This window comes from Lonchura striata, chromosome 2 (genome assembly GCF_046129695.1).
Source record: "Lonchura striata isolate bLonStr1 chromosome 2, bLonStr1.mat, whole genome shotgun sequence".
NCBI classification, from domain to species: domain Eukaryota; kingdom Metazoa; phylum Chordata; class Aves; order Passeriformes; family Estrildidae; genus Lonchura; species Lonchura striata.
In genome coordinates this window covers 87,736,969-87,764,546 of record NC_134604.1, presented here as the reverse complement: position 1 = coordinate 87,764,546, position 27,578 = coordinate 87,736,969, and the positions used below count along the sequence as shown (strand labels likewise).

General features: G+C 41.7%; 1 protein-coding gene across 3 annotated transcripts in view; it reads right to left on the bottom strand.

Annotated features, from left to right (window-relative positions):
- Window positions 1-27,578, bottom strand: part of MAP4K4 (mitogen-activated protein kinase kinase kinase kinase 4) — a 163,533-nt gene that overhangs the window by 7,340 nt on the left and 128,615 nt on the right. The window contains exons 14-28 of one of the 3 annotated variants that reach the window (XM_077781543.1): window positions 27,355-27,441; window positions 26,474-26,692; window positions 23,032-23,193; window positions 20,780-21,010; window positions 19,750-19,856; window positions 18,668-18,819; window positions 17,866-17,963; window positions 16,793-16,968; window positions 16,281-16,401; window positions 14,930-15,121; window positions 12,447-12,564; window positions 12,002-12,172; window positions 8,115-8,258; window positions 2,961-3,095; window positions 525-625 (exon numbers count right to left, since the gene is read on the bottom strand). In XM_077781543.1, coding sequence (XP_077637669.1) covers window positions 525-625; window positions 2,961-3,095; window positions 8,115-8,258; window positions 12,002-12,172; window positions 12,447-12,564; window positions 14,930-15,121; window positions 16,281-16,401; window positions 16,793-16,968; window positions 17,866-17,963; window positions 18,668-18,819; window positions 19,750-19,856; window positions 20,780-21,010; window positions 23,032-23,193; window positions 26,474-26,692; window positions 27,355-27,441 — 2,214 coding nt within the window. The remainder of the gene's footprint in view (window positions 1-524; window positions 626-2,960; window positions 3,096-8,114; window positions 8,259-12,001; window positions 12,173-12,446; window positions 12,565-14,929; window positions 15,122-16,280; window positions 16,402-16,792; window positions 16,969-17,865; window positions 17,964-18,667; window positions 18,820-19,749; window positions 19,857-20,779; window positions 21,011-23,031; window positions 23,194-26,473; window positions 26,693-27,354; window positions 27,442-27,578) is intronic. The other 2 variants (XM_077781544.1, XM_077781545.1) reach the window with 2 other exon arrangements.

Below are 27,578 nucleotides of genomic sequence, written 5' to 3'. Positions count from 1 at the left end.
CTTCTTTTCTGTAAAGTTTACTTGGTTCATTTGCTTTTTTATTAAGAATTGTTTTCCCCAAAGTTCAGGGTAATTTGACACTTCTGTAGTACTTCAATCTGCACAACCCACAGTAACTGTCTGTAAACCAGCCTGGTAATTATACCAAGCCAACTAATTTCATTCCAGCAATATTTAAAAACAGTCCCATAGCATTGCTGAATATCACTTCATGACTTGCTCTGCTCAGACAAAGAAGCTTAGTCCACTTCTCTCTGTCCCATGTTTTATTAATAGAGAGAGCAAACAAAAACTCATGATGCTGTGTCATTATTAGCTTATGCTCAGTTACAATTTAGACCTTAAATGTATTGACTCTTAGAATTTAAAAATTCCCTCTTAAATTAAAATATAACACAAAGTTTGCAGAGATTTATCAAAGAACTTGGAATATGGCCATGATACAATGTCAGAACATTTTTGTAAAAGGGATAACTGCAAGTGATTATGAGAAAATCCTACCTATGGCTGAAATATACTGTTACCTTAAAGGCCATAAATTTATGGTATGGCTTTGGTGCCCATGCATAGACTTCCACAGAACTCTTCAATGCAATTACCAAGAACTTGATTCTTTCATATTTTACTGAAATTAAAGAAAACAAAAAAGAATTAAGCCAAATGCCAAAGTCATTGCAGTTATATCAAGAAAGAAGACAAGTTATGTATGAAGAAATACTGTAATTTTGAAAGTTTAGTGGCATTGCATTTTGGGATTGCTACTTCTGTGTAGATAAGCTCTTTGATACATTTATGCTACAGAAGTCATTACTCCTGCTAGCAACTGATCATGTTATCATCTTTAGAATTAAGTAGTCAGTACTTATTTCCACCTTTTTTTTTTTTTTCTACATTGGACAGTGCTTAGTCATCAAGACAAGAAAAGCTATTTTCAGGGACGTTCCAATAAAAGAAGGCCGTGACTGTGGAAGAGTCCATTACTGGCAGTGGTAGTTTGAGCTGATAGAAAAAATACCCAGAGGAAAGGAGGAAGAAATGAAAATTACAACATAATTTCAAAAGCAAAATACAAGCTTAATAGTGGAACACTTTCCTTTGTCCCTAAATCCTGAGATAGCTCATTTGAGAAAAAGAAAAAAAAAAACCACATAATTTATCAGAAATAAAGTGTTATTATACTAGTGATCCATGCTACTACTTGTTCTTTGAGCTCTGCAGGAAAGCAAGATTGAACTCTAAGTGTTAAGGGACTTGACACTTCTTCAACAGACAAAAAAAGTCTCTCAACCTCCACAGCTGTACTGACTAAAAACAGAGCTTTTGTTTGGTCTTGTCTAGCTTACAAGACTTCCTGGAATTTTTTCACGGGGAAGAGGGGGGCGTTGAACAAAACCACCTCATCTGTGAAAGGGGACATTTGGCAATTCTTATTATTTGCTCTGGGTGCTATCTGGGAATTCACCCAAATCGTAAGCTTCAAAAGAGCAATTTCTCATTTAGAGGAGCCAAAAGTTGCCTGAAGCAACTGAGATCCATAAATACCACTTCACCCTGACATCGGAGACCCCTGTTGCATCAAAGAGACAAGGAAATGATCAGTGCCAGCTGCCTCGGTGACAGCATCCAGACTGAAGCCCAGCCACTGGCAGAGCTCTCCTTCTTGGGAACTGAAGCACAGCTGTCATAGGCCTCGCACTACCTGAAAACATCTACTGTGTTCCCGTGGTTCAGGGGGAAGTTCAGTGCCAGGCTGCAGCCCAGGCTAACAAACCCCTCTTCATCAGGAAGAGAATGCTCTTTGTTTCAGACGCTTCCCTGCTGGAAAGCCTCCTTTCAATAGCTGCTGATGTATTGTTAACAGGCCACTTCATTATGCTGCTGACACCCTGGGGTATGATACCAGAGAAGTGCATTATTAATTGTTTTCAGGGTCAAGCTCCTCGTTCAGCAGTCACTTACTGCCATTGTTATTGATTACGCCCCATTAGCAGGTTTTTCCAAGAGCACAAGCAGGACAGGAGGAGACTGGGAACAGTCTGATTGCTGCTGCTCCACACTGGCTGGCACAGCTGGAAAGGAACTGAGCTGGCTAATGGGAGAAAATCAAATCGGAGCAACATCCAGTGTCCATTAAGATGCATCATGAAACTGAAGCAGCAGAAAGAGCACTTGGTTCATATTCCCACCTGCAGGGCAGCAGGCTCACTGAATATAATTGGCTGGCTGTGAATGCTACATGTCTTTCACCAGCTTTGGTGGAAGTTTCTATACCTTAATCCGTTTAAATTACTTAAAACCAGTCAAAGGGCACCTGCCTGATGAAAACACATTTGATTCTGTAACCGTACTGCAGCAGATCTGAGATGGCATTAGGAAATTTGATGAGTTAAGAGGAATCAGTGAATCACCCTGAAGTTACAGACATGCTTCTGTTGCCAGATTCTTCCCCAGAGCTCATCTGCTACCTGAGCTTTCTTTCTCCTCCTACTTTTTTTTTTTTCCTCCCAGTCTCTAAAATCTACATTAAAGAGAGACTTTTTCAATCTATTCCAGCATGTAAATTCATCATGGTAAAAAATACAGGAAACTTGTTAGTAAAGAAACAGTTGCTGGGGATGAGAATGCCTCTATTACCTAAACAGGGGGTGAAATGTTACCAGCCCTCACTGCCCATATTAGCACTCTTCTGGAAGCTGCATCCATTACAGGAAGGAGACAGATGGGATTTGCTCGCTCTCCAGTTTCCAACCCATCATCCCACCACAAAACCCCTCTCATCTTCGATTTAACCCAGTAACTTGCCATTTTGGTGCTTTGCCAGCAAGTTCACCCTGAGAAACAGATAAGACAGCCAGAAATAGAACCAACCAAACCATGAACCCAGTAGCTACATGCACTGCAGTTCCCTTTCTCAGCCATCCTTTATCCCAACTTACTTGATTACTGCATTTGCTACTCACCAACTTTATAGTGCACGCAGCCTTCCAAGTCGCCCACCGTTGTCCAGCCCTGTTTCTTTTCTACCTCAGGATCATTGTGAAGGATTTTATTTCTTAACCATGACAAATAGTAAACTCGCAACTTGTTCTTCTTACCTAACCACAAAATGAAAAAAAAATTCTTTATCTCCATAGGAAGATACTTGCAAAAAGCCCTACCCAGGCAAACAGAAAGCTCTGCAAAACAAATCAAAACAACAGTGAAGGAGAAAATGCTGCAACCACAGAAATCTCCCTCAGTTTTTCACCCACAATAGCTTCACTCCAGACTCCACCCAGATATGCACTTTCCCATTAATCAATGACAGATACACATGGTAGGACCACACAAACATAAATGACAAACTAAAGGGAACAACTCTCCAGCTATCTGGTTCTTAGGACCAAGACAACTTCCACTAGAACAGGGAACTCCCACAACAAAAGCACCAGAGAGTCATACACTGAGATTAAAAATATAAATCTGTAACTGAGTCAGAATGGCTCTTTTAGACACAAAACTGTAGGAGAGCAGCAGGATGGAATGTGAGACCTGAAACTTCATCTGCTTGCTAAAAACTGATGGCTGCTTTGTCAGCAGCCCTTCCCTTCAGCCGCAGGGGTGCAATACTTACCAGGCTGCTCACAGAAACTGTGAGAGGTGTTTTTTCTCCACAGGTGAAAGAAGCTACCTGCCCAGGCTGCCCTATCATCAACTGACAACTTCATAAAAACACAGCTCACTTTTAATTCTCAATACAAGAAGGCCTCTTAGAATGCAAAGCAAGGTTCATTATAACATTTACCACTGATTCTTTATCAATTAATGGCCCAGAAAGCATTTGTTGAGCTAGTGAGAAGACGTCCCTAAGTGCATATACTCAAACCTTGCATCCTCCTTTCTCCAGCTGCTTGGAACCATTACAGTTCCACAGATTAAGCTGCATCTGAGGGAGATCATCCCTGCTTTGTCTAGTAGCCATTTAACAAGGCTCCATGAGGTCTCTTTGAAAGGAAAGGAAACGGGAGATGCCCTCAGGGACCCTACTTGTCAGCAGAGTAGCTCCCTGCTCGTGCTGCACTAGCCACAATGAGGAGCCTTGTGTCTTCCCAGTGTTTCTCAGCCACTGGAGGTGAGAGGGAGAGAGGTGACCTGTACTGCAGTCACTGCTGGGCTGGCCAAGTGACATCCTACTGGTCTGTGCTGTCAAAAGCCATGACCGATCAAGATGACACACCTGGCAGCCTGCTAGCCAGATCCAGATAGCTACGGAGTTCAGCTAAGCGTCTTTAATTTGTCATTTAAATTTTCACAGATTAGTTCACAGCTCGGGGGATACTGGCTGCAGCAGGACAAGAGGCTTGAGCACTGAGACCAGCTCCACACTACGGGGCTGGAGCTGGCACAGACCCCCTACCCTGATAGTAAGGGATCCCCTAACAGCTAGGCTTGTTAGGAAAAGCATCTGCAGGGGGCTGGGGCAGCAATGTGGGGGAGCACAGCTTGCAAACAGGCTTCTCCATAGACTCCAGCACCACAAGCCACTGCATTAAAAAGACACACAGTCTAAAAGATCTTTTTAAGATTTCTTGGATGGAAAAGGACAGGAGGAAAAGAGGAGGCAGTTACAAAGTAAAAAATCTGTTCACTAAGCTTAAAGTGGAATTGGAGAGGCAATTGCAAATGCTGGATCTGCTACTCAATTTTAAAAGCCCTTCTGTTCTGATGCCATGCAATGAAATGTGAAGTAACACTGCACTATCTTTTGTTTATCTCCATTACAAATGGGACTACAGATTTAGCAGTAAATTAGTACGCTGATTTACTTCCTGACTTAATATTTAGTAAGCCATGTTTCATAAAGGGGTAAAGCTCTACCACTCCTGTAGCTTTCTCAAGATCTGGAGGACTAGTACAGGAAACAGTATTTCCTTAAGTTTCACATGTAACCAAGAAAAGGTCTTTCCATGAAAACACTGCAAATGATAGCCACAAGGGCTCTTTTAAAAACACTGAAAAATAGGAAACAGTTCAGATCACTTGCCCAGACCAAGCCACTGCAGTTCTAGGCAAGAAAGAACTCAGAGGGCTCAGGGTCTCTACAATGTACCATATGCTTTCAAAACCATGCCGAGTTCCTACCCACAAGGACACAAATTCTGCCTCAGCTATTTCCATGGCTGTAGGTTCCCCAGTAGCTTAGTCAAACTTTAAGACTCAGAACAAACAGTACACGTGGGAATTTCCCAGCATGCGGCTACTTTTTTCCTTTTGATTCACATGATATGCACCACAGTGCTTCTCTCCAACCAGAAGAAATATTTTTCAAAACAACTCAGAAATATCTCAAGTGTGTTCCCATTGTGTTCTGGTGTCTAGACCACAAGGAAAAGTCACAAGACAGGAAATTCCTCTGCCTTTCTGCAGCCTGACATGAAAAGAGCAGAACCAGTTAGTTATATAAACATTGCCATGCATTTATTTCAACAAGTTATGCTGCTCTTCATGTTCATATTTGGAGTGGGGAAGATTAGATCCTTCTCCTTGTAAAGCTCTTGTAAAGTCAGTTTAAACAGCTCTCACAATTCTGGAATTTTTTATTTTTTGCATGGATCTAATCCTTATGATCCTGAAATAAGAAAGAAAACTCTACTCCAGCCATCACATGAACTAATCAGACAGTGAACTGTATGAGAACCCCCAGCTTGGATTCTCCCACATAGTTTCAAACGCAAAGTCCTCTTTCCTAGATTGAGTTTTTTGTTTTTATTGCCACTGTGGTTTTTAATTATTAAGCAGACAGATTCCAACCAGTTCTTCCACTCTGTCATCTCTTCTTACCTTCCTGGTGCCACCATCAGCCAGTTGGGCTGGTAAAACCCTCAGGGAGCCACAACTGGAGTGTGTTCTGCATGCACGTTGCCGCTCTCTCCTCCAGCATTTTTATGACTCTGCATTGTACCACCTGAGCAGATGAAACTGTTTTTTGCCTCGCAACGGCATGAACTGAAACACCAATCAACTATTCTTGCTTTACCTGCGAGGCTTTCTTGTGCCATTTCTAGCGGGCTCAGTATCAAAAGCTTTGTTGTCAGAAAGTTCAACATTTCAAATATAAATAGGGCCAAGAACTGATTTCATGTTTTCAGACTGAAGAGTGTGTCTATTAAAAGCAAGTTTAGGTGACAATCCTCTCAAAATCCTAATGCACTGCAACTTTGCACAACACAGTGACACCTCTCAAACCCCACCACCATCAGCACATCACTTCCCAAAAAACTCAGGGGAACCTATGGCTGAGTGCACCACAGCGAGCTGAACAATGCTTCCATTGAAGCTGTAGCAGTTCTGGGACAAAGCTCAGAGACAGTTCCATCACTAATCTGCTAAAACACACCATTTGCAGAAACATATCCTCATTCCAGCATTCCAATTTTGCCTGGAGAGGTTAAGCAACACATCACAAATTAAAATATACTTAAGGAAGTCCAGCATGAGGGTAAAAAACTGAGATGTGCAGCATAGAAAACAAAAGCAGGATATAAGGGGAAGCTTGGGCATAACAGCATTATGGTTTCACTGAATACACTGCCGCAGCCCTGCCTTTCACTGAGCAAGGATGCCTCTTCTGCCTCATAGTCCAGTAACCTCCCATAAAACACAGGAGATGGCACAGACACAAAGGCATAAAACAACCAAAGATCAGCTGATTTCTTAAGGGTTAATGTAGCGTGTCTCCACAGAGGAAGCAATAGTTTTAAAGGAAACAAAGCAAACGGATGTGTCAGGGTGCTCCAATTGTGACTGACGCAAAAATAAATAAACTTAAAACAATTATACACAAGACTGAATCACAGATGCTTGTGATTTGTGTAGGATATGTTTCAAACCAACAGATTTTACACAAGTTGGATTATACAATATTTTTGTTTACAAGGTCTGCTATAGAATAAACTCCACCAAATAGGGCCTTTCAAACAGCTTATATTTTAACATACAGCATTAGACATCAAAAGGACACACAGCAGGCTGTGTATTTTTAAACACTGCTTGCTTCATCTTTTCTTTTTATAGGTTTCACAGCATAGCTGTATCTGAGCATGTAGCAAGTGGCAAGCCAATAAAATTCAGTTGTTCCAGACAGAAACAAATCCCGTGTTGGTGACAGTTGCATGGGCATAGTCCTTTGGATCCGTGGTAACACAACATTGCTAATGTGCTAAATTCCACTAAATCGTCTAATTTGTGTCTTTTTGAACAAGTGTTGGAAGAGCCAGAGAGCTCCTCCAGCAGACTTAAGAGAGGTTCTAGAGCCTAGATAAAATTTAGGTGGGTCTGAATAACAACAGTGAATCCTGTGGGAAACCTCGTGTAACATCAGACACACACAGCATAGCAAAGGCTGATTTCCCAAACAAACCAAAACTAAAGGTAAATGTCTGAACAACACCTGTAAAGAAAGATTAACAATGCACCACATCAAATTGTCCAACAGTACGTTGAACTTATGCCATAACTTTCCGGAGCCAAAGAGTCTGGAACCTCAAGTTTCATAAAACACATTTTTCATCAGCAGACACAAAACAAACACAAGCATCACCACCACCCTACATCTTCCATTGCTTTGCCATTCCCAAGTAGCACCCAGAGAGAGACCATGCACCAATCTGCCTTCTCACTCTGGTTACTTCCACACCATGTACACACTGTACTCCTCTCTCTCACACTTTTACTGTACCTCACTCTTACTTCCCTAATCTGCAAGAGCTTTTCCCATTCTACAGATTTTAACACACAAGAAAAACCTCCTTAAAGCTATTTTCCCAAACTTCACAAAACATTAACTTCCAGCCCTCAAATACCGAACAAGGAAACACAGTCAGACATTTCCCACAAACTCATGCAGCATTTTTAAAGGTCACCCCACAGAAGGAAGGACAGGGAGCAAGTAGGCATGGGTGTTGTGTGGAAAACGATTCAATTGCAGAAATAAACTGTAGACTCAGAGATGAAATGATGGAAAACCCACTGACTTCAGTCAGGACTTCCCCCTCAATACACAGGCTGCCAAGAAAATCCTTCTGCCATACCATGCAACATGGAGGAAAAATATAATGTTCAACAGTTAACTTTACCAGAAATTGTCACCAAGACATTCAGCCCTTCAAGTACATCCATTTGCTGGAATCGTCTTCGATTGATGAGTGGATAAACCTTCCCCTGCCCACTTCTGTCTAGCAGCATCAGACCACTTTCAGTGCCCACCAACAAATTCACTCCTAGAAAAAACAAAACCAAAGATCCAAGTTAGTACTTTTCCTCACATATTCTGAGGAACTGATGATTGATAGAGCAACTGTCTTGTTTCAAGCAGGTCTAACCACTGCTGATTGGGTCTCTATTGCCTGTAGCCTAAAGATCTCCTGATGTAGATGCTCTCTATATTCCCTGCCCACAGTGTCTACTGACACCAAACAGCATTAAAGAGAATAAGAGACTGGCAGACCACAGAAAGCTTTCCAGAGCAGTAATTCCCCTAAAAAAAGGCATGCTAATGTTGGAAGGAGGGATGAGGCATGAAGTGGTATGCAAGCCTAAAGATGTGTTAGCTGTTGTTAGGGACATGGCAGTATGATGCTCTTGACAAGAACATGGCAATAAAAACAACTCCCACTGGGAGAAACAGGTTGTGTTGCAGCCCTTCCACAAAAAGGTAGGTAGAGGGTTTGTTCCCAGCTTCACAATAATCTTTTCTGTCTGAATGTTAAAACTAGAGGAAATACAGTAATCTTGTGTTTCCACAGGGTTCTCCTAAAGATCAAGCAAATATAGATGAGAAAAGTCAGTAGGCCAGTTTCTTTACACAAAGTTCCAAAGGTCCACTGGAACACTCAAAGAGTCCATAAAACCTTACTATTTAGAATCAATTAAATTTTTTACATAACAGATATATATGGGACTAAGTTTTAAATATCTATTAATATATTATCACTCTTAAATTTCATAACTATCTACTTGCAATAGTGTTTAAGTCCAGAAGCTCAAAAATTTTATTATACTTCCATGTTGCAATGTCAATATAAAACTTACTATCTTTGTCACAATAAAATAATGAAGTAAGAAAAGAAAAACTCACACAAGATGATCATAGTTTCATTGCTTAATGGTCTTAATCCTTAGATAATTAACCCCCACATACAACTATACTGGTGCCAATGGGCCATCTGGGCTGATCCCATCATGAACCTTTTCTGACAGAGCAGGTGGGCTCAGGTGTGTGTGTGTGTGTCTCAGTACAGTCTGCACCTACAGCAGTGATGTGCCTTCTCACAGCACTGAAAAAAGGCATTATTGCTCACCTAAACACCCCGCTGGATACCAGGCATGGGAGAGGCTTGCAAAAAGGAGGGCACATTAAGCCTGACCCAGGGGGCACAAGGTGTCTCTGAAAGGGGAGAGGGTGTTAGGGGGAAACAGTTATGATGGGGTGGGGGCTGAGTTGCTGGTGCTAGAGAACTCTTAAAAGCTTCTGGGTGGACGAGAAAAACAGATGTAGCCCATAGTGAGTTCAGAAATCATCACGCATCTCTCCATTTCTCTCTACCCTTTTCAGTAAGAAAACTTCAGAACTCCCTGCAGCTCCAGTACCCACTGACCAAAGCTGTAAGCTTCAACATGCATTTCTGCACCTTTTCCAGTGTGGGTACAATTCAAAGCAAGCCATATGCAAACTGCTCCCTCAGGGTCCCTCGCCCTCTTTGTACATCAGGACTCCATTGCTCCACCCTCACCTCTCCTGCCGCTGCCTTTCTGGTGCAGTTGTTCCTGCTTTGAGCTCTCATGCACACCTGTGCCAAACCCCTTCCCTCAGCTATGTGCACTTTAGATGAAACTAATGAGGTGCTACACTGGTAGCAAGCAGGGCTTGCTTATTTTACAGTGTAGATGCCCTCCTCACTCACAGACAGCAGAGCTCTTCGACTGCCACCCTACAATTAAGCAGTTCTGGTTTTTTCAAACAAATGGAAATGCTTCCTGAAAAACTACAGGCTGGCTGTGGAGGCTGGGTGTAAGACTCTGTGTAACTGCATCCATGTCATTAACATTGATTTTCACCACTCAGAGCTAGAAGAAACAGCATCAGAGACCTAATGCAATTAGCAGCTTGCCAGATACTACTGGCATTACCACTGGTAAAGGCAAAGCAAAACAAAGAAAGTTGCCCTTTTTTTTAATAGAAAGCATCACCATGAAATGGTTTAATTTTCTTAAGGGAGAAGGAAGTGAAACATAATCAAGAAGTAAGCATGTGTACCAACTTGTATCACTGTGGGTTTGGCCCTAAATGTTCAATGAAGGGCTGTGTTACAGCTGTAAAACACCTCTAGGATTTTACACCTGTTCTTTAAACCACCCTAACAGACAGATATATAGATCAAAGAAATATAAAGCCATTAACACAAATTGCTACTGGCAAAACAAGGCAGATCAGAGAAATTATGAGTCATCTTTACTGACACCATATGATTTCTCTCTGCCTTTGGCCTCTCACAGCTTGAAAGTTTACATGTGCACAAGTCTTAACTTTATCAGAGATTGTTACAGGAATTCAAGCAGAAATAGTTCTGAGGCAAAAATTCTTACCAGTAAATTCTGGAAATAAAGAAAGCAGCAGATAGGAAGACAAGGTGTTGGGAGAGCTATTTCATTGACACAGCTTTGCAGGAAAGAAGATTGAGACAAAAGTGCTGTTCTGAGAAACAGGAAATGCTGGACATAATTCCAAAAGAGAACTAAAGCCTTGGAAAGAGCTATAAAAAAGTAAAAAATAGAGGGGACTGTGTTACCTTTAAAAAATCATATACCTTAGGGCAATGGCCAATTCTCTTCTTCCTAAATTGTTTAAATGACCTGTATGTGCATTTATAATCTGCCAAGTTTAGGGATACTAGATAAGTATGTGCGTAATATACAAAAGCAGCAACTATTAATATTTAGATAATGAAAAAATTAATTCACAGATTCTGGCCAGGAAACAAACAACACAGAGAAACCTTCACTAGGGATTGCAGCAGAGATTCTACACTGTAGCAGGCAACAGGCACCGCCCAAAGCCTGATGAAGTGTGGGATCCTGACTGCCTGACACCAACACAAATTATCTCTTGCGACTAGAAGACCAGACTTGGTCAGCTGACATCTCATGCTCAGCTTCTCTCTGCAGTAATCACTCTTAACAAAGCTAGGTTTCAGAATGGGAAATGTTCTTCTATCCTTTTCTTTTCCATTTTACTTCCTACATAAACTGCTGACTGAGGCGACAAGTCATCTTACGCAACACACCTTAATAAAGCTCTACAACAACACATTAGCAAGAACGTCAAGAAGATGAAAATTTTTCAAAGGAATACTCTGTGTGCACCAGGTGTACACTGCAAGGACTACTACAAGCTCCCAAAGCTGCAAGAGATGTACTAGCAGGGTTTAGAAAGGACATCCTGATGAACAGCATGAAGCCTGTCCCAGACAACCTATGACAGGAAAAGAGGACACAGCCTCAAGCTATGCTAGGCTGGATACCAGGAAGAACTTTTCCACTGAAAGTATGGTTAAGCATTGGAACAGGCTGCCCACAAAGGTGATAAAAGCCATCATCCCTGCAAGAGTTCAAGAAATGACTGGATGGCACTATGTGACATGGTCTAGATGATCCGGTGGTGGTAAGTCAAAGCCTGGCCTTGATGATCCCAGGTCTTTTCCAACTTTAATGATTCTGTGATTCTCAGTCTAAACTGTGCCGTCAGAAGCATATATGTACCAGTGAGAAATGATAACAAAGCAGAAGCAACATACTGTTAAAAACACAATAACAATCAGGTCTTGCAACAAAAAAAAAGATGTAAACAAGCACTTAATAAATGCAGAGAAAGCTACAGTTTTGGACATACATTATCAAAGGCTGAAAGCTCCTAGTGGCACATCTACATTTCAAGAATGGCAAGGGAAGGATACGTTTGCATTACCCCATAAGGCTGCACACAGTATCTCGGAATTGAATCTCTTCTTGTATTTGCGAATCTCTGGTGTGTCACTCTGCGGCCGCGTATTTGTGGGATTCACATTGACAACTGATCCTTTCCGTGTAGGGTCTTGCCTTATTGCCTCTGATCTCATTGCTTCACTAGAAAATCCTACTGAAAGAAAAAAAAAAAAAGTAAAGTGCATGCAATACACTTCAAGTGCCAGATTCTGGACATATATTTTTTACATCATACAAACCAAATCAGTAACTGAGAACACTGAGAGAGTCCTAATTTTTGTAAGAAATGTAAATGGAAAAAGAAAATAAATTATGCAATCCATTGCAAAACAAATAAAAAGCATGATGGTAACATTCTTAAGTACTTTAAAGAGCCACTGAAGTCACTGAACCCTTTTTCAATTGTCGTCTTCAGCTACTTTACTTACCCACAGAAGTCACAGTTGTCCCACTAGATGGAGAAATCTGTAGTAATCTGGGGTCTATAAAAGGTGTAAAGGAGGAGGAAGATTTGTGTTTCTGGAGTGTGTTACTAGCGGACTGAGTCTGCAATGTAAATTTCAACTTTATTAATATTAATGACAATAAAAAGCACGGATAACAAACACCAACATTTTAAAGTCACTATGGAATTATGCTACAGAGCCTCCCCAAGCTTTTATACTTCCTTTATAGATACACAATGCACTGCAGGCACCACACCTGAGCTAGATACATATGCGCACCGCACATGTTACAACAAAATGTAATTAGCTGAATTGTCATCCCTGAACCTCAGCTGCTAGCGAAGCTTTTTAGTACAGACCACTACAATCAGGCATAAAGCAAGGGAATCTCTCTCCTTTTGAAAATCTGCTTTAATGTGTGTATACTATTTTATCTGTAAGCTGTCCACTACCTACAACTTTTGAATTTATAAAGCATCTCCTGAATTGAGGTAGTTAATTAAATTCTGAAGTTTGATCTCTTGGCTTGTGCAACAAAATCAGAACCATCTGGGATCAAGCATTCACTTCTATGATGGACTACGTTTCAATGTTCGCTACTGTTCGTTCTCCCTATTTTGTTTAACCTGAGCCTCTTGCCAGAAAGCTGCAGCAGATTCTTCCACCTTTATTTGACAAAGCAACATATTAAACCTGTATCGAATAAAGGGGCTCATTAGTGTGGAAGGTGTAGCAAACAGTGACATGACACTATGAATATGTAGTGGATAAAATCACTGGTGCTTATTGAGTTATGAGGTCTAAACATGAAAAAACATAAAGAAAGTAAAAAGACAAGTGAAACAATGAACTGTTAAAAGTGGAAATGGAACAACTTAAAAACCCTTGCCAGTTTAGTATTACAGTGACAACATATCATACTGAAGCAGAATGGGACAAGTGGAAAAAAAAAGTGTACATATATATATATATATATAAAGAGTGTGCATGTGGTAAGTCCTATCAAACAGCACTGGGTTTTTGATTAGTTTTTTGCAAACACAGTTATAAGACACTTCTTTAGCATCAACTAATCTTCAACCTCTAATCTTCCTAAACTCTGTAGGAAAAAAAAACAGCAATGGGTCTTTGGAGTTTATCCCTGCCCTGAACAGCCCAACACCAAAAGGCTCCTTTGTCACCAGGCACTGCCACAGCCCCCCACTTCCTAAGCTGAGTTAACTGAACCTGCTTACATATTGCTTAGATCAAACTAATGAGCAAGCGTATCTCTGGATCGATCAACTGATCTCTATAACCTACAAGAGTGCGCTTTTAGAAAGATCAAAGAGCAATGAAGCATAGCTGAAAATTATGTATAAAGCTAAATTAATTTCCAGGAGGAAATTCTCCTTCCCACCCACCTGCTATGTGGTTAAGTAGCATTTTTGATTATGTGGTAAACGTGCATTGCCATAAACCTACCCAACTCACTGCAACCTCACCTCATCACAACACTTGCACACCTCCATGGCAGAACTCTACCCTGAGAAGCAGCAGGTTCTTTTCACCAAGTTTCATTTGCCCTGTATCACCCCCTGCTGCAGAGGCTCTCCTTACAAGCCAGGCTGGCCAGCCAGCCAGGAGTGGAGACACCAGACAAGGCTCCTCGCTCACTGCTGGGCTCATAAGGGGTGAATGGCCCTTTGTTCATTCACACCTGTGCACGTCCTCTTAAGACATGGGAAGGACCAGGCTTTCCCACCTGCACTCATAAAGGAAGGCACCTCCTGGGATCAGCCCAGGGCAGCAAGTGGGAGCTTCCCCCATGGTAAAGCCTTCTCCACCCGGACACAATCAGTGCTGGTGGAGAACAGTCATCTTTACACAGCTGCTTCTCAGAGTACATACATACTTGGAAAACACCCCAAATATTTTCCCCCATTCATTATTCCAAAATAACAATCCCTCAGGCTTTTACAACCCTCCCAGGCAACACCTGATTTGTTCACCCAGCTTTAGTGAGCAAAATCCCTCTAGAGCTACTTCCTCTCCCAAAGGGTGAGTTTCCACAAGCAGCTCCTCATATGTATGGAGACACTAGTCCAGCCTTTACTGACAAAGCCAAAATTAACTGCTAATTCTGAAGAGGCACATTGCTTGCAATTAGCCTGCTCCCGGAATAAAACAGAATTAAAAAGAGTGTTGGCTTGAAAATGCAGTAGTCAAGTTTAGTTTAAAATGAACGCCATGCAATTAATGACTCACTAAAAGGAAGCAAAAATAGTAAACTGGCAAGTTTGGCATGGGACTGCTCTAGAGTTAAGGGCTTCTTACACAGAACTGAAATGTGTTATTTGGGAGGTGGGAACAAAGGTGACAGAAAAAAAAAGCAGGGGAGATTGGCTGGAGTTCCTTTGCAAACTAGCTACTAGGCAATGCTGCTATAACCCTAAGAAAGCAGCCAGCTGTGGTGTAAGACATACCTCATTAGTAGTTAGCTTGTCCTGGGGTGTCTGTGGGGACATGGTGGGTGTCGGCTGGCTGGAGGATGGGGAGGAGGAGGTGGAGGAAGTGGAGGAGGAATGGCTTTGCTGTAAGAGATCTGGCAAGAGGTGAATGCGACCGGCAAAGCCATTGCTCTCATGATGGCTGGCACGCTTTTTGTCAACTGTACTCTGTAGAAAAAACAGGCACACTTGTCTTGCTCAAGTGCTGCTTAAAAGTCTATATCCCTAACATCCTCTCTCCTTCTCTCCCTCACTTCCTACCTTTTCACTTTTTTTGTTTTTTTTAAAAAGCTGATAATCCGTGCTTTGATGCCTGCATGGAAAAGGAAAGCGGGCAGAGCTACTAGAATTCATGAAATTCCCACCAGCAGGAAAAAGCTTGGTTCATGTGGTTGACTTACACAGCCAGTTCCAGCAATTAAGAGAACAACAACTGCGCTGCTAAGTCCAACACCACAACAGAGACAAGCACATTTTTGGGGGTGGAGTGAGGATTTTTTTCCCTATTGTTTTGTTTAAAACTAACTTAGACCCTATACAGATAGCAGTCTGGACCTTCTGGAGAATCCCTTCAGCTAACTATTTAAAACAATAATCATGAAATCTTAATTTTCAAACAAGAAGACTCAATTAAGAAATTGGCATTCAGTTGTGAAACTCAGAAATGCGATTACTGAGGAAACTCCTATAAACTAGCACGCTCATTAACACACAAGCTCATTTAAAAATGGGGAACCATTATGTTTCAGAGGCACAAGAACGTAGTATTTTCAGAATCAAAGGCAACAACACAGCACGCTACTCTGTCCACATTCTCTGCTTCACCACCTATTTTTGCTTCTCCCCCACACCAACTGTTGTGTGAATTTGCATGTACATGTGTGTGTATGTTATCTGGCTGGTCTGTATGCTCTAAACTACAGGTTCAAAACAATCTTAAAAACCTTGAGTGCTCCCCACCCCAGCTCCCTCCCAGCCTCACTCCTGAGACACATATCTGGTTATGTGGTAAAACTAAACTAAGTTTTTGCTCCAGGTACTTGCTCCACACACCTGCAGCTTTTCTACTCTTCTCTCCCACAGACTTTGAGATATTCTGCATGGTGCTGCCATGAGTGTCACCAGAAAGCATGCAAAACAGAAGCAAGGGGTGAAGGGCTACTCTCCTATTTGCATGCATCTAATATCTTGCTCATCTGAAATTCTCTACAGCTGCATCTTGATAATACGAACAACAAATATAATGTAGAAACAGCATGGGTGAATGAGCGAGTGGGTTAATGAGCACAGAAAGGTGCAGCACTGCACAGGGAAGGAAAAGCAATACCTGTCGAACAATTAAGGTGCCCTCCTTAGAAGGAGTCAAGGCAGGTTCACTCTCCACATCATCATGGACAATCATGGTTTTTACTGACTCTGTTTCACCATTGCTCAAGTTCAACGTTGACCTGTTTGTCAGACAAGAAATAACTGGAGTGAGATAACAGCACTAGTGCCCTGGCTGTCACTGCCCTGCATCATGGCATACTCAGAATTAACTTGTATTATAGCCAGAGTGGAATATTTACATAAGCTGCCTAGAAAAGCCTCTCTATCAAGAAAAAATTCAAGATATTGTTAAACAGTTTCTTGTTTTGTAACAAATCAAGGGAGCAGAGGGAAAGGACATTGAGAAGACTATCCTCAGTGTTTGAATATATGAAGATATGAGGCTGCTATGTCTTGTTCATTGATTGTAGTAAGCTGAAAGAACTAACATACAAGCCAGGATGCTAACATCCTTTTCCTTCAATCCCCTATAAGGCAAAACAGATGCAAAACACTGTTAGAGGGACTAACACTGCTCGGACATCATCTGGTCCAGAAGTAGATTCATCTGCTCCTTCTTGTTCCATATCATCATCTTCCTCGTCTGTTGTCCCTGACTCCTCACTTGAGGATGAGTAATCTGTTACTTTATGTGGAGGTCGCACATCCTCTACTGCTCGCAGCTCCTTCGCCAATGCAGTTAAATCCTGTTGGGAAAGGGAAGAAAAAAATGTTAAAACTGATGTTGCAAGTAAGAGAGAAGAAGACTTTGCAAGACAAACCCACAGGATTAGTGCCCGAATGTGTTCACTTGTTCACTTCCATGTTTCCATTGCCCCAGCAGTACTGTTTCCTTTTACTTATTCAGTCCTTACAGTTACTAAAACTCACTTTCTCATAAACTCAAGCACCAGAACAGTCAACCTAAGGGGGTCTTGTCATATCATAGAAAAACGTGCATACTCAGAAACCCTATCAGGGCTTCTATCCATATCCATATCGGTTCCATACTCAGAAACAATCCATACTCAAATCCCTATCCATACTCAGAAACAATTTTGATTTACGACTAACTACAGTATTTTAAGAGATATGGCTACTGAAGAAAGTTTCAAGGAAAGATAGAAATATTATGCAAGCCCACTGAGTTCCCCAAGATACAATCGGGACACAGAGCTGTAATCAATTGTAATAGCAGCCAGATGTAGAAAACATCAGAAATCTTTCACAGAAAGTAGGAAAAATGTAAGGTCTTACCACTTCTCCCTGCACCATTCAGCCCAGCATTGGCACATTCAGGACAAAAGCACGATCATTGGTCCAGCCCCAGGAAGGAAACACAAGATTGAAAGAGAGAAAGGCATGGATTAGGAAGGAAGAAAACTGGAGAGCAGAAATCAATCCCAGAAGCAGTGCAAAATCTAATGTTTGCAGTATTGATGTGCACAGGCAATTGCACAGCCCAGAACATGCTGCTAGATCCACAGTTAAAAACTCAACTCCAGCTGGTGTTCACCCCTGATGGCTCTGAATGAAGCTCTCAGTGTATTTTTTGTGAATCTACCTGAAAGAGAAGGAGGACAGGGGAGGTGGACGCAACTCACAGCAGGCTTGATAGGTCTGAAGACTTCCTTTTTCTCTTCAGGCTTTTTAGGTGCACTTTCATGGCGCTGTGATGGCGAACCCTCTGATTTGGATGATGCTGCACGTGCCAAGACCCCAAAAAGAACACAGAACAAAGCAGATTAAGCAGGGAGCTAAAATATGTTTTCTTACTTCACTCTGGAGTGAGGAAGAGACGTGAGATGACTGCTAGGGGTTTCTGACCACAAAGTAAGTTTCACTGGTTCACTATACTATTGTCCCTGAAGGACTATACAAAAACCACCATAAGCTGTGATTTGTATAGGTGCAACTGATCTACATCTGAAGCCAAAGTAAACAGTCACAACAATTGTAAATCAAAGACCCAAGTGTAGCCACAAGCTGGAAAACCTCTATCATCATCCAATGCAGCCCAGCTGAGACCTACCCATGGCAGTCTGCACCCTGTCAACAACCCACCAAGGTGACAGGCAACAACTATCAAAATGTGCCCTTGCACACATGAGGAAGGGAGGGAGCTGTGAGGACATGGAGACTGGGCTGTTTGCATAAAGGAAAGTGCAGCAGTACCTGGATGTGAATTCAAGAACAATGAAACAAACAGTTTGACAATGATTTCTGTGCCTGCTGCCTTTCCCAAGCAAGGACATATGGCCAAGATGGTACAGGAAGCCAACCCATCTATAATACTGCATGCTGAAAGGCTGTTCCCTGTGATTGTTATCATCTTTAATTACTGAGTGCTTCACAGCTTAATAAAGTTATAAACACAGTGTTATAAAGGGTAGGAGAAGGACTTACATCTCATCCTGAACCGCTCTCCGGACCCGCTCTGAGAGCCAGGGTGGGAACCAGGTTGTGAGCCAGAGTTGCTTGAGCCAGAAGAACTGCCACTGCCTGGCCTTGGTACAAGCTTCTCAACCCTTTCCCACAGCAGACGAGGCTCTATATTGCTATATCAAGGGAAGAAAGAAATTCTTTGTCACACACACTTCAGTCCCAGATTCTCAGCTCTAAACTGAAACATCATTCTCTCTCCATGGCTTTGCTAATAACTCAACTGAAAGAACACTTTAATGCTGAGATTAGGGCATCAGTAATGCTTCACAACCCAGGCAGTGGCTCCCTTTCAAATAACTATTACCATATTTATGATGGTCAAAAACAAGTTTATGTGGGTATAAGCTACTCCTTTTATTTGAGATTATCTACCTGCCATTCTTATGTATATAACCTCAAGTGGACAATTCTCTCAGCCTGCATGCAGCAGGTTTAAAATTGGGTCAGAATTATCCTAGGCATTAAACAAAAGCCAAAAAGAATACCAGAATACCCTCACCCTACCCAGTGAGCTAATTCCATGGTGGCCTGCCCATGTTTCCCTGTTGAATTTAGGAGTCAGTTCTCTCTGCTCCCTTCCTGACCTTGGGTGCTCTGTGTCATAGCCCATGGATGCTTTTTCCCCCCTCTTAAAATCTGGTTCTGGCTAAGAGGCCAGAAAGTTTCTGAGGTCTCTTCACTTTAGATGTTACAAACCCTTCTGCTGCCAGTAATCCCCATGGTACACCCTAGCTTACCTGTTACACCAAAAGACAAGACATTCATAAATGGCCACATTTGTTCCAAAATTTGAAGGATATTTGAAATTATTGCAAAAATTACAGGGCAGGCAACTCAGATGAGAAGAGGAAAGAAGAAATTTTGTCAGCATTTGTTGACACATGTGCCACATCAAGAGAAATTACTCATTACTGAAAAGGGATCCAACACCATCTTCCTTTCACATCCTACAGGCATTGCCAAAAGCTGTCTGCAAATGTCTGGCTTCCCATATGCCTTTTTCTTCCAATTCAAGAAAAGCAAGGACATGTAGGCTTACAAACCTCGTGGAATTTCTTTGACCTGCTTGGTTATTTTGCTGCCCACTGCCCTGCAGTGGGGAATCACGGCGGGACAGGACTGGCGATCGGGACGTTGTTCTCACAGGTACCTTGGGAGAAAAAACGTTGTGTTAAACCCATGAAGAGGATGGCGAGGACAGGAAGATAAAACTTCTCCTGCCACAGAATATACTCTTAAGACCTTAACAACATAGTACAATCTAGCATCAATGACCAAAAGCAATAAACAAACACCCACAAAGCCAAAAGCCTTAGCTGTGATGCTGTTCAGTATTTGAACAGAACTCGATGTTTAGTCTTAACATTAAATAGCATTTAATGGTTATCACACAAACACGAACACGCTCTGCTACCCTCCCAACTGCTGAGACATTTGAAAAGAATATGGCATTTTGACTGAAGCAGGGGAGGCACAAAGCAATTTGCTGAACAGCATGAGAATTAGGAGAATAAGCTCAAGGGAACCAAACAAATGCCTAGGAATGGATCAGCAGAAGGCAAAGATTGGTGGGGGGCGGGGAGCAAGAATATACTCAGAAGAAGCAAATCCCAGTGGATGGGAGGGGGGGATGGAAGGGGGAGAGGAGAAGGAAATATATTGAATGTTTCCTTTTTGTTCAGATCCATCTCAATTTTAAATAAGTGTATGAGTCATAGTTTGGGTTGCAAACCAATGAAGAGGAATATTAACTCTGAGCAATAACCTCAGGGATATTTTGAATTCTTTCCTGAATATGGTAATTATTTGTTCACTTTGCATAATAAATTGTTTATCTGAAATAGCTGCATTCTATAAATCATTGCCAATTTTATATGAAGCTTCAATATTGTACTTCAGGTTGATTATTATTAACCCATTGGCTGAATACCTACATTACAATCTGCCTTCCAAAATACTGTTACCAGTGCTGGCACAAGGGCACGGTCTTCTCAGTGCCCAGGGTATCACATCCTTAAGAAAACTGAAATTAATAATAAAAAAATAGCACACATCTGTCTTTCTACTCCTTACCCTTGGAGGCACCTCGTCACTGTCTGATCTAGCCCAAGCCTTTTGGGTGGGGTCGGGTACCTCCGACTTAGAGTCAGAACTCTGATTAAGCACTTCACTGCGTGAAGGTGGATATGGGTCCTGGGAACGAAGATGGTGATGAGCAAATTTGGGAGAAGGGTCACTGAAGGAATGGGATCGCGAGACAGGGGAAACATTGTTCTTGAGAGATGCCAGATGGGACCACTGTACCTTACAAGAAAACAAAACATAAAACATTCAATGCGCTCAGTATAACCGGCTTTCCAATTAACACAGAATAAAGGCAGGTGGGGCAGGCAGAGACAAATTGGTTATGGCATTAGGTAAGCGTGGGGTGGAATCAATGCACTTAAAAGCAAGGCAAGCGCCCAAAGAACGTAACAGACTGAAAATACAGCACATACGCATTTTTTGTGTGATGCGCTCTCCACACACACGTACACTGGTGCCCAGAGGGAAAGGGGATCCAGTATCTGCACCATGAGCCTGAGTTCAAAGGCCACTCAAGACAGAAGTCACCTCCTGTTCCCTGGTCTTCAGTGGGCTTTGGTCAGGTCTCATGGCAAGCTGGGAAATTTGAAGTGGACATCCAATTGGGGCAATGTACAAAATTAAAGAATGCTGTAAATTTGGTATACCAACAGACGTTTATGTTTCCTAACAAATTCAGGGACTGGATACAGCTTGAAACTTTTGGAGAAAGACCATAACACAAAGCCTTTATTCCTTTACAGTTATTGCAATATATATAAAAAACCATAATATATATTGTATATAGTATACATATGTACAATGCATATTATACTTACACCATATATGTACTGTATAGTGTACATATATACATATTTATACAGAGTACACACACACATGCACACATATTCAATTACACATACTAAGAAGGCATAACAGTGACTAAGGAGTTAAAACTCCATTAGGATTTCCAGTGAGGTCCATATTCCCTTCAGCCTACTTCCTCTTGGTGTATAAGCCTGTGTTTCAGAGTTAATTTCTGTAACTAAGGAGGAGGAAAAGTCATAACTGAGGAACATGCTGTTTTCACACCTAATGATTAAGTAAAACTTTGCTTTCAATCCCAGTTTCAGTAGGCTGGCTGTATTTGTTTTTATGTTATTATTATTTCCTCAATTTTAATACACAAAGCTGTTGAAGAGCCTGATTATCCTTAATTTGAGTGAAAGACAGACTTTAAAAGTAACTGGCACAGAGTATGAAGATACAAGTCCAATATTTTGAAATAGTCATAGAGGTTTGAATAAGAGCCAGGAAATAATGAGCAAGGGATGAAGTTCTGTCCTGATTTCTCCCACTCTTCCGTCTGTTCAAATTCTCCTATTGTCCAAAAGAGTGGCAATACCTAGTCACAATCAGGGATGGTTTTAGCTTGCACTGTCATCAACAGACTTTATGAAAATTCTGCATGGAAACAGAGGAACTAAATGCAGAACTCTACAGTTTAATTTAGCATACCTAAACTGCTCAGAATTAATGGGCTATGTCTAACTTTTAGACAAAGGTTACTTTTTCAATTCATTCCATAACTCCTATGAGATCAGGTATCAAGATCTGGAGGCTCTTGGTTAGTAAACAATAGAACAATGGCAACCATGCAGCTCAGTGGTTTCAACCTCTTCTTGATTTTCCAGGGGTGGTACAGAGCTTTATTTAGCAACTGAAGGCCTACTGACAACAAACTTGCTTTTCTTAGACATGTTTTGCAAACTCTTTGAAACAGTGCTCACACTGTTAAAACCCACTTGTTTAGTTAGCTTTTTTCTGCAAGAATTCTAAAAACCAAGCAAGTGCACTTTTTTCCTGAGCATCCTTTTTAGTAGTAAAAACCTTGCACAGAGCAAATTCTGAATTGCAAAATCCTCTGTGTTGTGTTGTGAAAACATAACACAACAGCTCTGCAACTGCCACCAGCATTTAACCCACTGTGTCACTGCTGCACAGATAATAATGGATACAACAGTTCTAGTCTAGCTCTAACATGAAAAAAACCCAAACCAAGAAAATACACCAAAGCCACAAATCCATCAGTTTATCAATAAACTAAGCAAAAATTGACAGAGCAAATCTACAGCTGTTTTGTGTAATAGTACTACCCTTTACAAAAGGCTTTTTAAGTGCAAAGATCTGCAAATTTGAAGGAAACATGTTAGGACATCTGCATTCCCTCCAGGCTCACCAAGATTTTCCTGGGCACTTACCTGGGGCTCCATTGGCCTCTGCAGGGCAGGCTGAGCAGGTTCTGAGTTTCCATTGGAAAAGGACTCCGATCTTGAAGGCACTGGTGGCTCCAACACTTTGCCCATCTGTTTAGACTGTGCTTCAGGGGAGCCCTGATTAGTTTTTCTAAATCTCTCCTCCACCTAAGCCAAAATAAATGGAGGTTAAGCCTTGAGTCAGTAAAGCAATTACAGTAGAAATACAAAGGGGAGTACCAACTTTTCTTTACCACAAAGAAAGCAAATACATTTGGGGTTTGGCAGGATTTTTTCTCTACCATTTTTGACAGCACTGTAAGTTTACTGAGTGAACTACACCAAAGCTCCAAGTATGCCAATAATCCATACTAGGAAGAGAGGAGATACAGGAGGTAGCAAGATGTGAGATAATATGATGAAAGAACATTATGGGCCTTCTTTCTGCCTAGACTAATTATCTGTCAGTACTTTCCTCACAGATAATAAAAAGGATATGCCTAAACAAAAACAACCTTACAATATAAAAGTATTTCCCACTGCTATCCCTTACTTTAGCTGCCCACCTTATGCAAACAATGGTTTTGGATTATCTGCTTTCCTGTGTTTCTCTCTTCAGCAACAGAAGAAGAGACAGGAGTATGTTTCTCTGCCAGGTAATACTGGAGTCTGTTCAGCTTTAGGAACAAGTATAGAAGTTATCATCTCTCTTATCAAATACTCAGCATAAACTCAACAGCTGCAGAGGACAGCCCCATCAGTTTGTTTCCTGTTCTCAGGAAGGTGTAAAATTGATCTTATGTTAACCTCAAGAGCTTCCTGAGGGGTAGACTAAGTCAGAATATGCTCAGTCCTCAGAAGACCATCAAGCAAGTTACCCATGGAGAAATGTCACCACTTTCAAGGCCACAACACTGACAACAAAGTAAGAGGTATGAAGGACAAGAGATAGAGGGAGGCTACAGGCAGAAACAGCCTTTCATTTCCTAAGAAAGTCTGTTGCTAGAACCAAGGCAGCATGTGCCAGATAAGCTGCCTCTGAGGAATGCTAAACTCCCAGTATTTTACCAAAGCACTGAAGATCAAACTGGAAGCTTGGGATGATTTAATTAGCTTTAACTCTTGTGCCCAGAGAACAAAACCAGTATTGGGATGATTTCCTAATCCTCCCTAGGAGTGATGTCTGGAGAGACTGGCTTCCAGAAGACAGGCAAGTTTCCAGACTCCTCGCCTCAGGTGGGCTCCTCTACAAACCCAACCTGCCTCTGCATTCCAAAATTTGAGGATAGTACCAGGTTGCCTATAGGGACAAGCAGACAAGCTTCTCTGTTAAGGTCTACACAAAACACACCATGTCTTGGGAGGAGTGCAACAATAATGGAGGCAAGCATCTTCACCATGCAATCATTTTCATCACTGTGTTCAACTTCATAGAGGCATTCTCTAAAATCTAAAAACCAGGCCAGACTCCTTGTTATGAATACAATAAGGAAAAGCCTCAAGGAAAAGCCTTCTGTCTGAAGCAACAGGTTTTCACATCTCTAGCTGTAGATGATAGGAAGTTTCTTCTACAAAGCACGTAAACTGCAAGAGTGACATATCCTCAAAACCAGACAAGAAGTGGCAAGGAGATAGAGTACATTCCGGACAGAAACAGGTCCTATTCCAGTCATCTGACTGTCTGGTCCTGAAAGTCATATTAAGTTCTAAGGTCCCTGCTGTTTCCCAAAGTCAATCTTAGAATTCTTTTTCCTTATATCCTCATTGCTACCCCAATGAGGAAAAAAACTACTAATCACCATTAAACTCTGCCAACCAGGAAGGCTAGTCCACTTCACCTAACCATCCCAATGGTTAGCATCTCTGTAAGTGGACACTTTTTCTGGAGAGCAGTATGTCTGAAAGAATGAGGCACAGAACACTCATTCCAATTCACTGTTTAATGTAAAGAATGACGTCAGTGTTAATGCCTGCTGTTAGGATTAAATGGTGGCATTTTCACTGCCAGGTATCAAGACCTTGTGGCTATACTTCTGTCACACTTTTAAAAAAGACAATTACACAATGATCTCTGGGAAGATCTGACTACTAATCAGTTTTTCTGTCTTTACTCTTTTGGGCTAGAGCAATCACAAAAGAAAGACCACAACAGAAAAAACCACTGAGTCAGTGGTTCTCCTAAAGGATGGAACACTTGAATCTTTTTCTCTCTTTTTCAGCTCTGAAAGGAAAATGAAGCAGATACAGTTCTGCATCCCTCCAAATCCCCACCAGCATTCAGGCTGGACAGAAGTGCTAGACTGGCACTATGCTTTCACAGAGGTGGGCCAAGAGCATGCAACAAGGACAAGAGGGCTGGTTCCATGTCTGCACCATCTCATACCAGACAAGTCTGAATTTCTTCCAAGTAAGAAAGACATATCAGATACTTCAACCATCAAGAAGAATGGATGAGATAGCACAAACATAAGGTTTATTAAGAACTTGGACAACAGCATCTAGAATAAAATGAGTTTGTGTCCACCAAGCCCAAACAATAGTACTTCAAAGACTAAGAGGCACTGCTGGATGAAGCTGAACCGAGAGCTATTTTATCGTGTTTAGTAGGCCTAAATATATTTTCTGTTCTTGTTCCAAAATGTATTTACCTAGTTCCCACATGTAGATGATGAATGCCATTAAGAGCTTTGACTAACATTGCCCAGTCTAGTGGTTTGTGGGCAGTATGGTGCTCAAGGGAAACACAAGAATAAGATCACTGAAAGAAAGCCAAATATACATCAAAGAGGCATTCACTTGCTTACCAATGTTACTCATGGACCAGTGAAGACTCACTGAAAGGCACAGCACTTCAGATCAACTTGTGAGTGCCTGGAGTCCAAGGCAACACTATAGAGTTTCAAAAGAGCTGGACATGATCTCACCAGAGAATACTTAACATTTCAAAAATGGAACTAATGAAATTCAGGTTTGTGTTCATGAGAAGGAAATTTTGAAAAGTGTAAGTTAAAACACCAAATGTGTACACATGTGCTGAGTGTTAACATCCATCATGGGTTTGTGCTTTCCAACTGCCTCTCAATTTCAAATCACCAGTACTTGCCAGAGACGCAGAGCACTGCACCAACGCTTCTTAAGAAAACACATCTGATGAAGCACAGATACAACTTGCTGACATGCTACTTCCAAAACCAGGTCCCATTAGTCTAAAGCCTTCCAGACTTCTTTCCAACTTTTACACCTCAAAAAGTCTGAACTACAGTGATTGCAGTAGAACTACTCAGAAGTTGCCCTAGGGCTTGAAAACTTTTGGTTAAACAGTTTAAAATATCCTGCCCCTTATGAGCGGTGCTTTGGCCTCCAACTATACTGTAGCAGAATTGCAGTCATACTGATGCCAGCAGGCAGACAAGCAGTTAGGAGACTTCTGTTCACTAGCAGGACTTACCTCACGTGCTCTTTCAGCAGGCTCATAGTGGGATTTTGGCTCAGGGGTATGATAGCTTTGTTTATTTCTTTCTTGCTGCTGCTGCTGTTGCTGCTGTTGTTGCTGCTGCTGCCGCCTGTGATCGTGCTGCAGCGACAGGAGATAGGCTTGCTCCTGCTGCAACTGGCGCTGGAGTCGCTCTGCCTGTCGGTGTTCCTCCATCTCTCGCCATCTGTATTCCTTTGAGAGAATGGGTGAGGAATTCAAGACATGACACTGACTGTATGGTGGACATGTCCCTACCAATCCCATTAAAAATGCACCTTTCTGGTTGCTGTTTTGTTTGCTTGTTTGTTTATTTCATTGTTAATGTGTAACCAAGAGCTAAGTTAGACCCATATGACTTGTGTCTTATGTTGGGAAAGTCATGAGTGTACTGCTAAGCTTGACATGATTGGAGAGTTATGACAAAACTGATTTTTATTAAAGGGAAAAAAAGAGTTGTTTATACTAAATCCAGTGTTAAGTTCATAAAACAATGATTTAGACCAACACTAGGCCATTGTATCCTGGGGTGGATTTACATATCATGTGTGCTTTTGATCTGCAATACAAGCACTCTAGTTCTTCACTGAATGCCAAGGTCTGTTCAGAAACTCGACCACCACACCAGAACTGTTCCACTTTAACATAAAGCCTCCTCTTATTGCTCAGAAAGCAGAGTGACCATACAGCACTTCTCATATGTGCCTGTCAGCCCACAACACTAGCATAAATGGCCTTTTAATCAAGCTCCTTTGTTGTCGTACTGTCAGTGCAGCTGTGCCCGACTGAGGGAAGCCTAGGACTGGCCGGATAAATGGATCCTATAGCTACTGAACAAAACAGATACAGTGCTTTACCAGTAACATGGCCTGCTCCTGGAGCAGCTGCTGCTGTAGAATTTCCAAGTGCCGCTGCTCCTCTTCTAGCTGTCGCCTGATATACTCCTGTCACATAGAAATTACCCAGCAATAAATTTATTCAAAAGGAATGCATCAGAACCCCCTGGGTGGAACACCACACGCTACTTCCCCAGTTCAGCTTTAATGAGAAACGCACTTCAGGATGGATTAGTGCCTGCAGA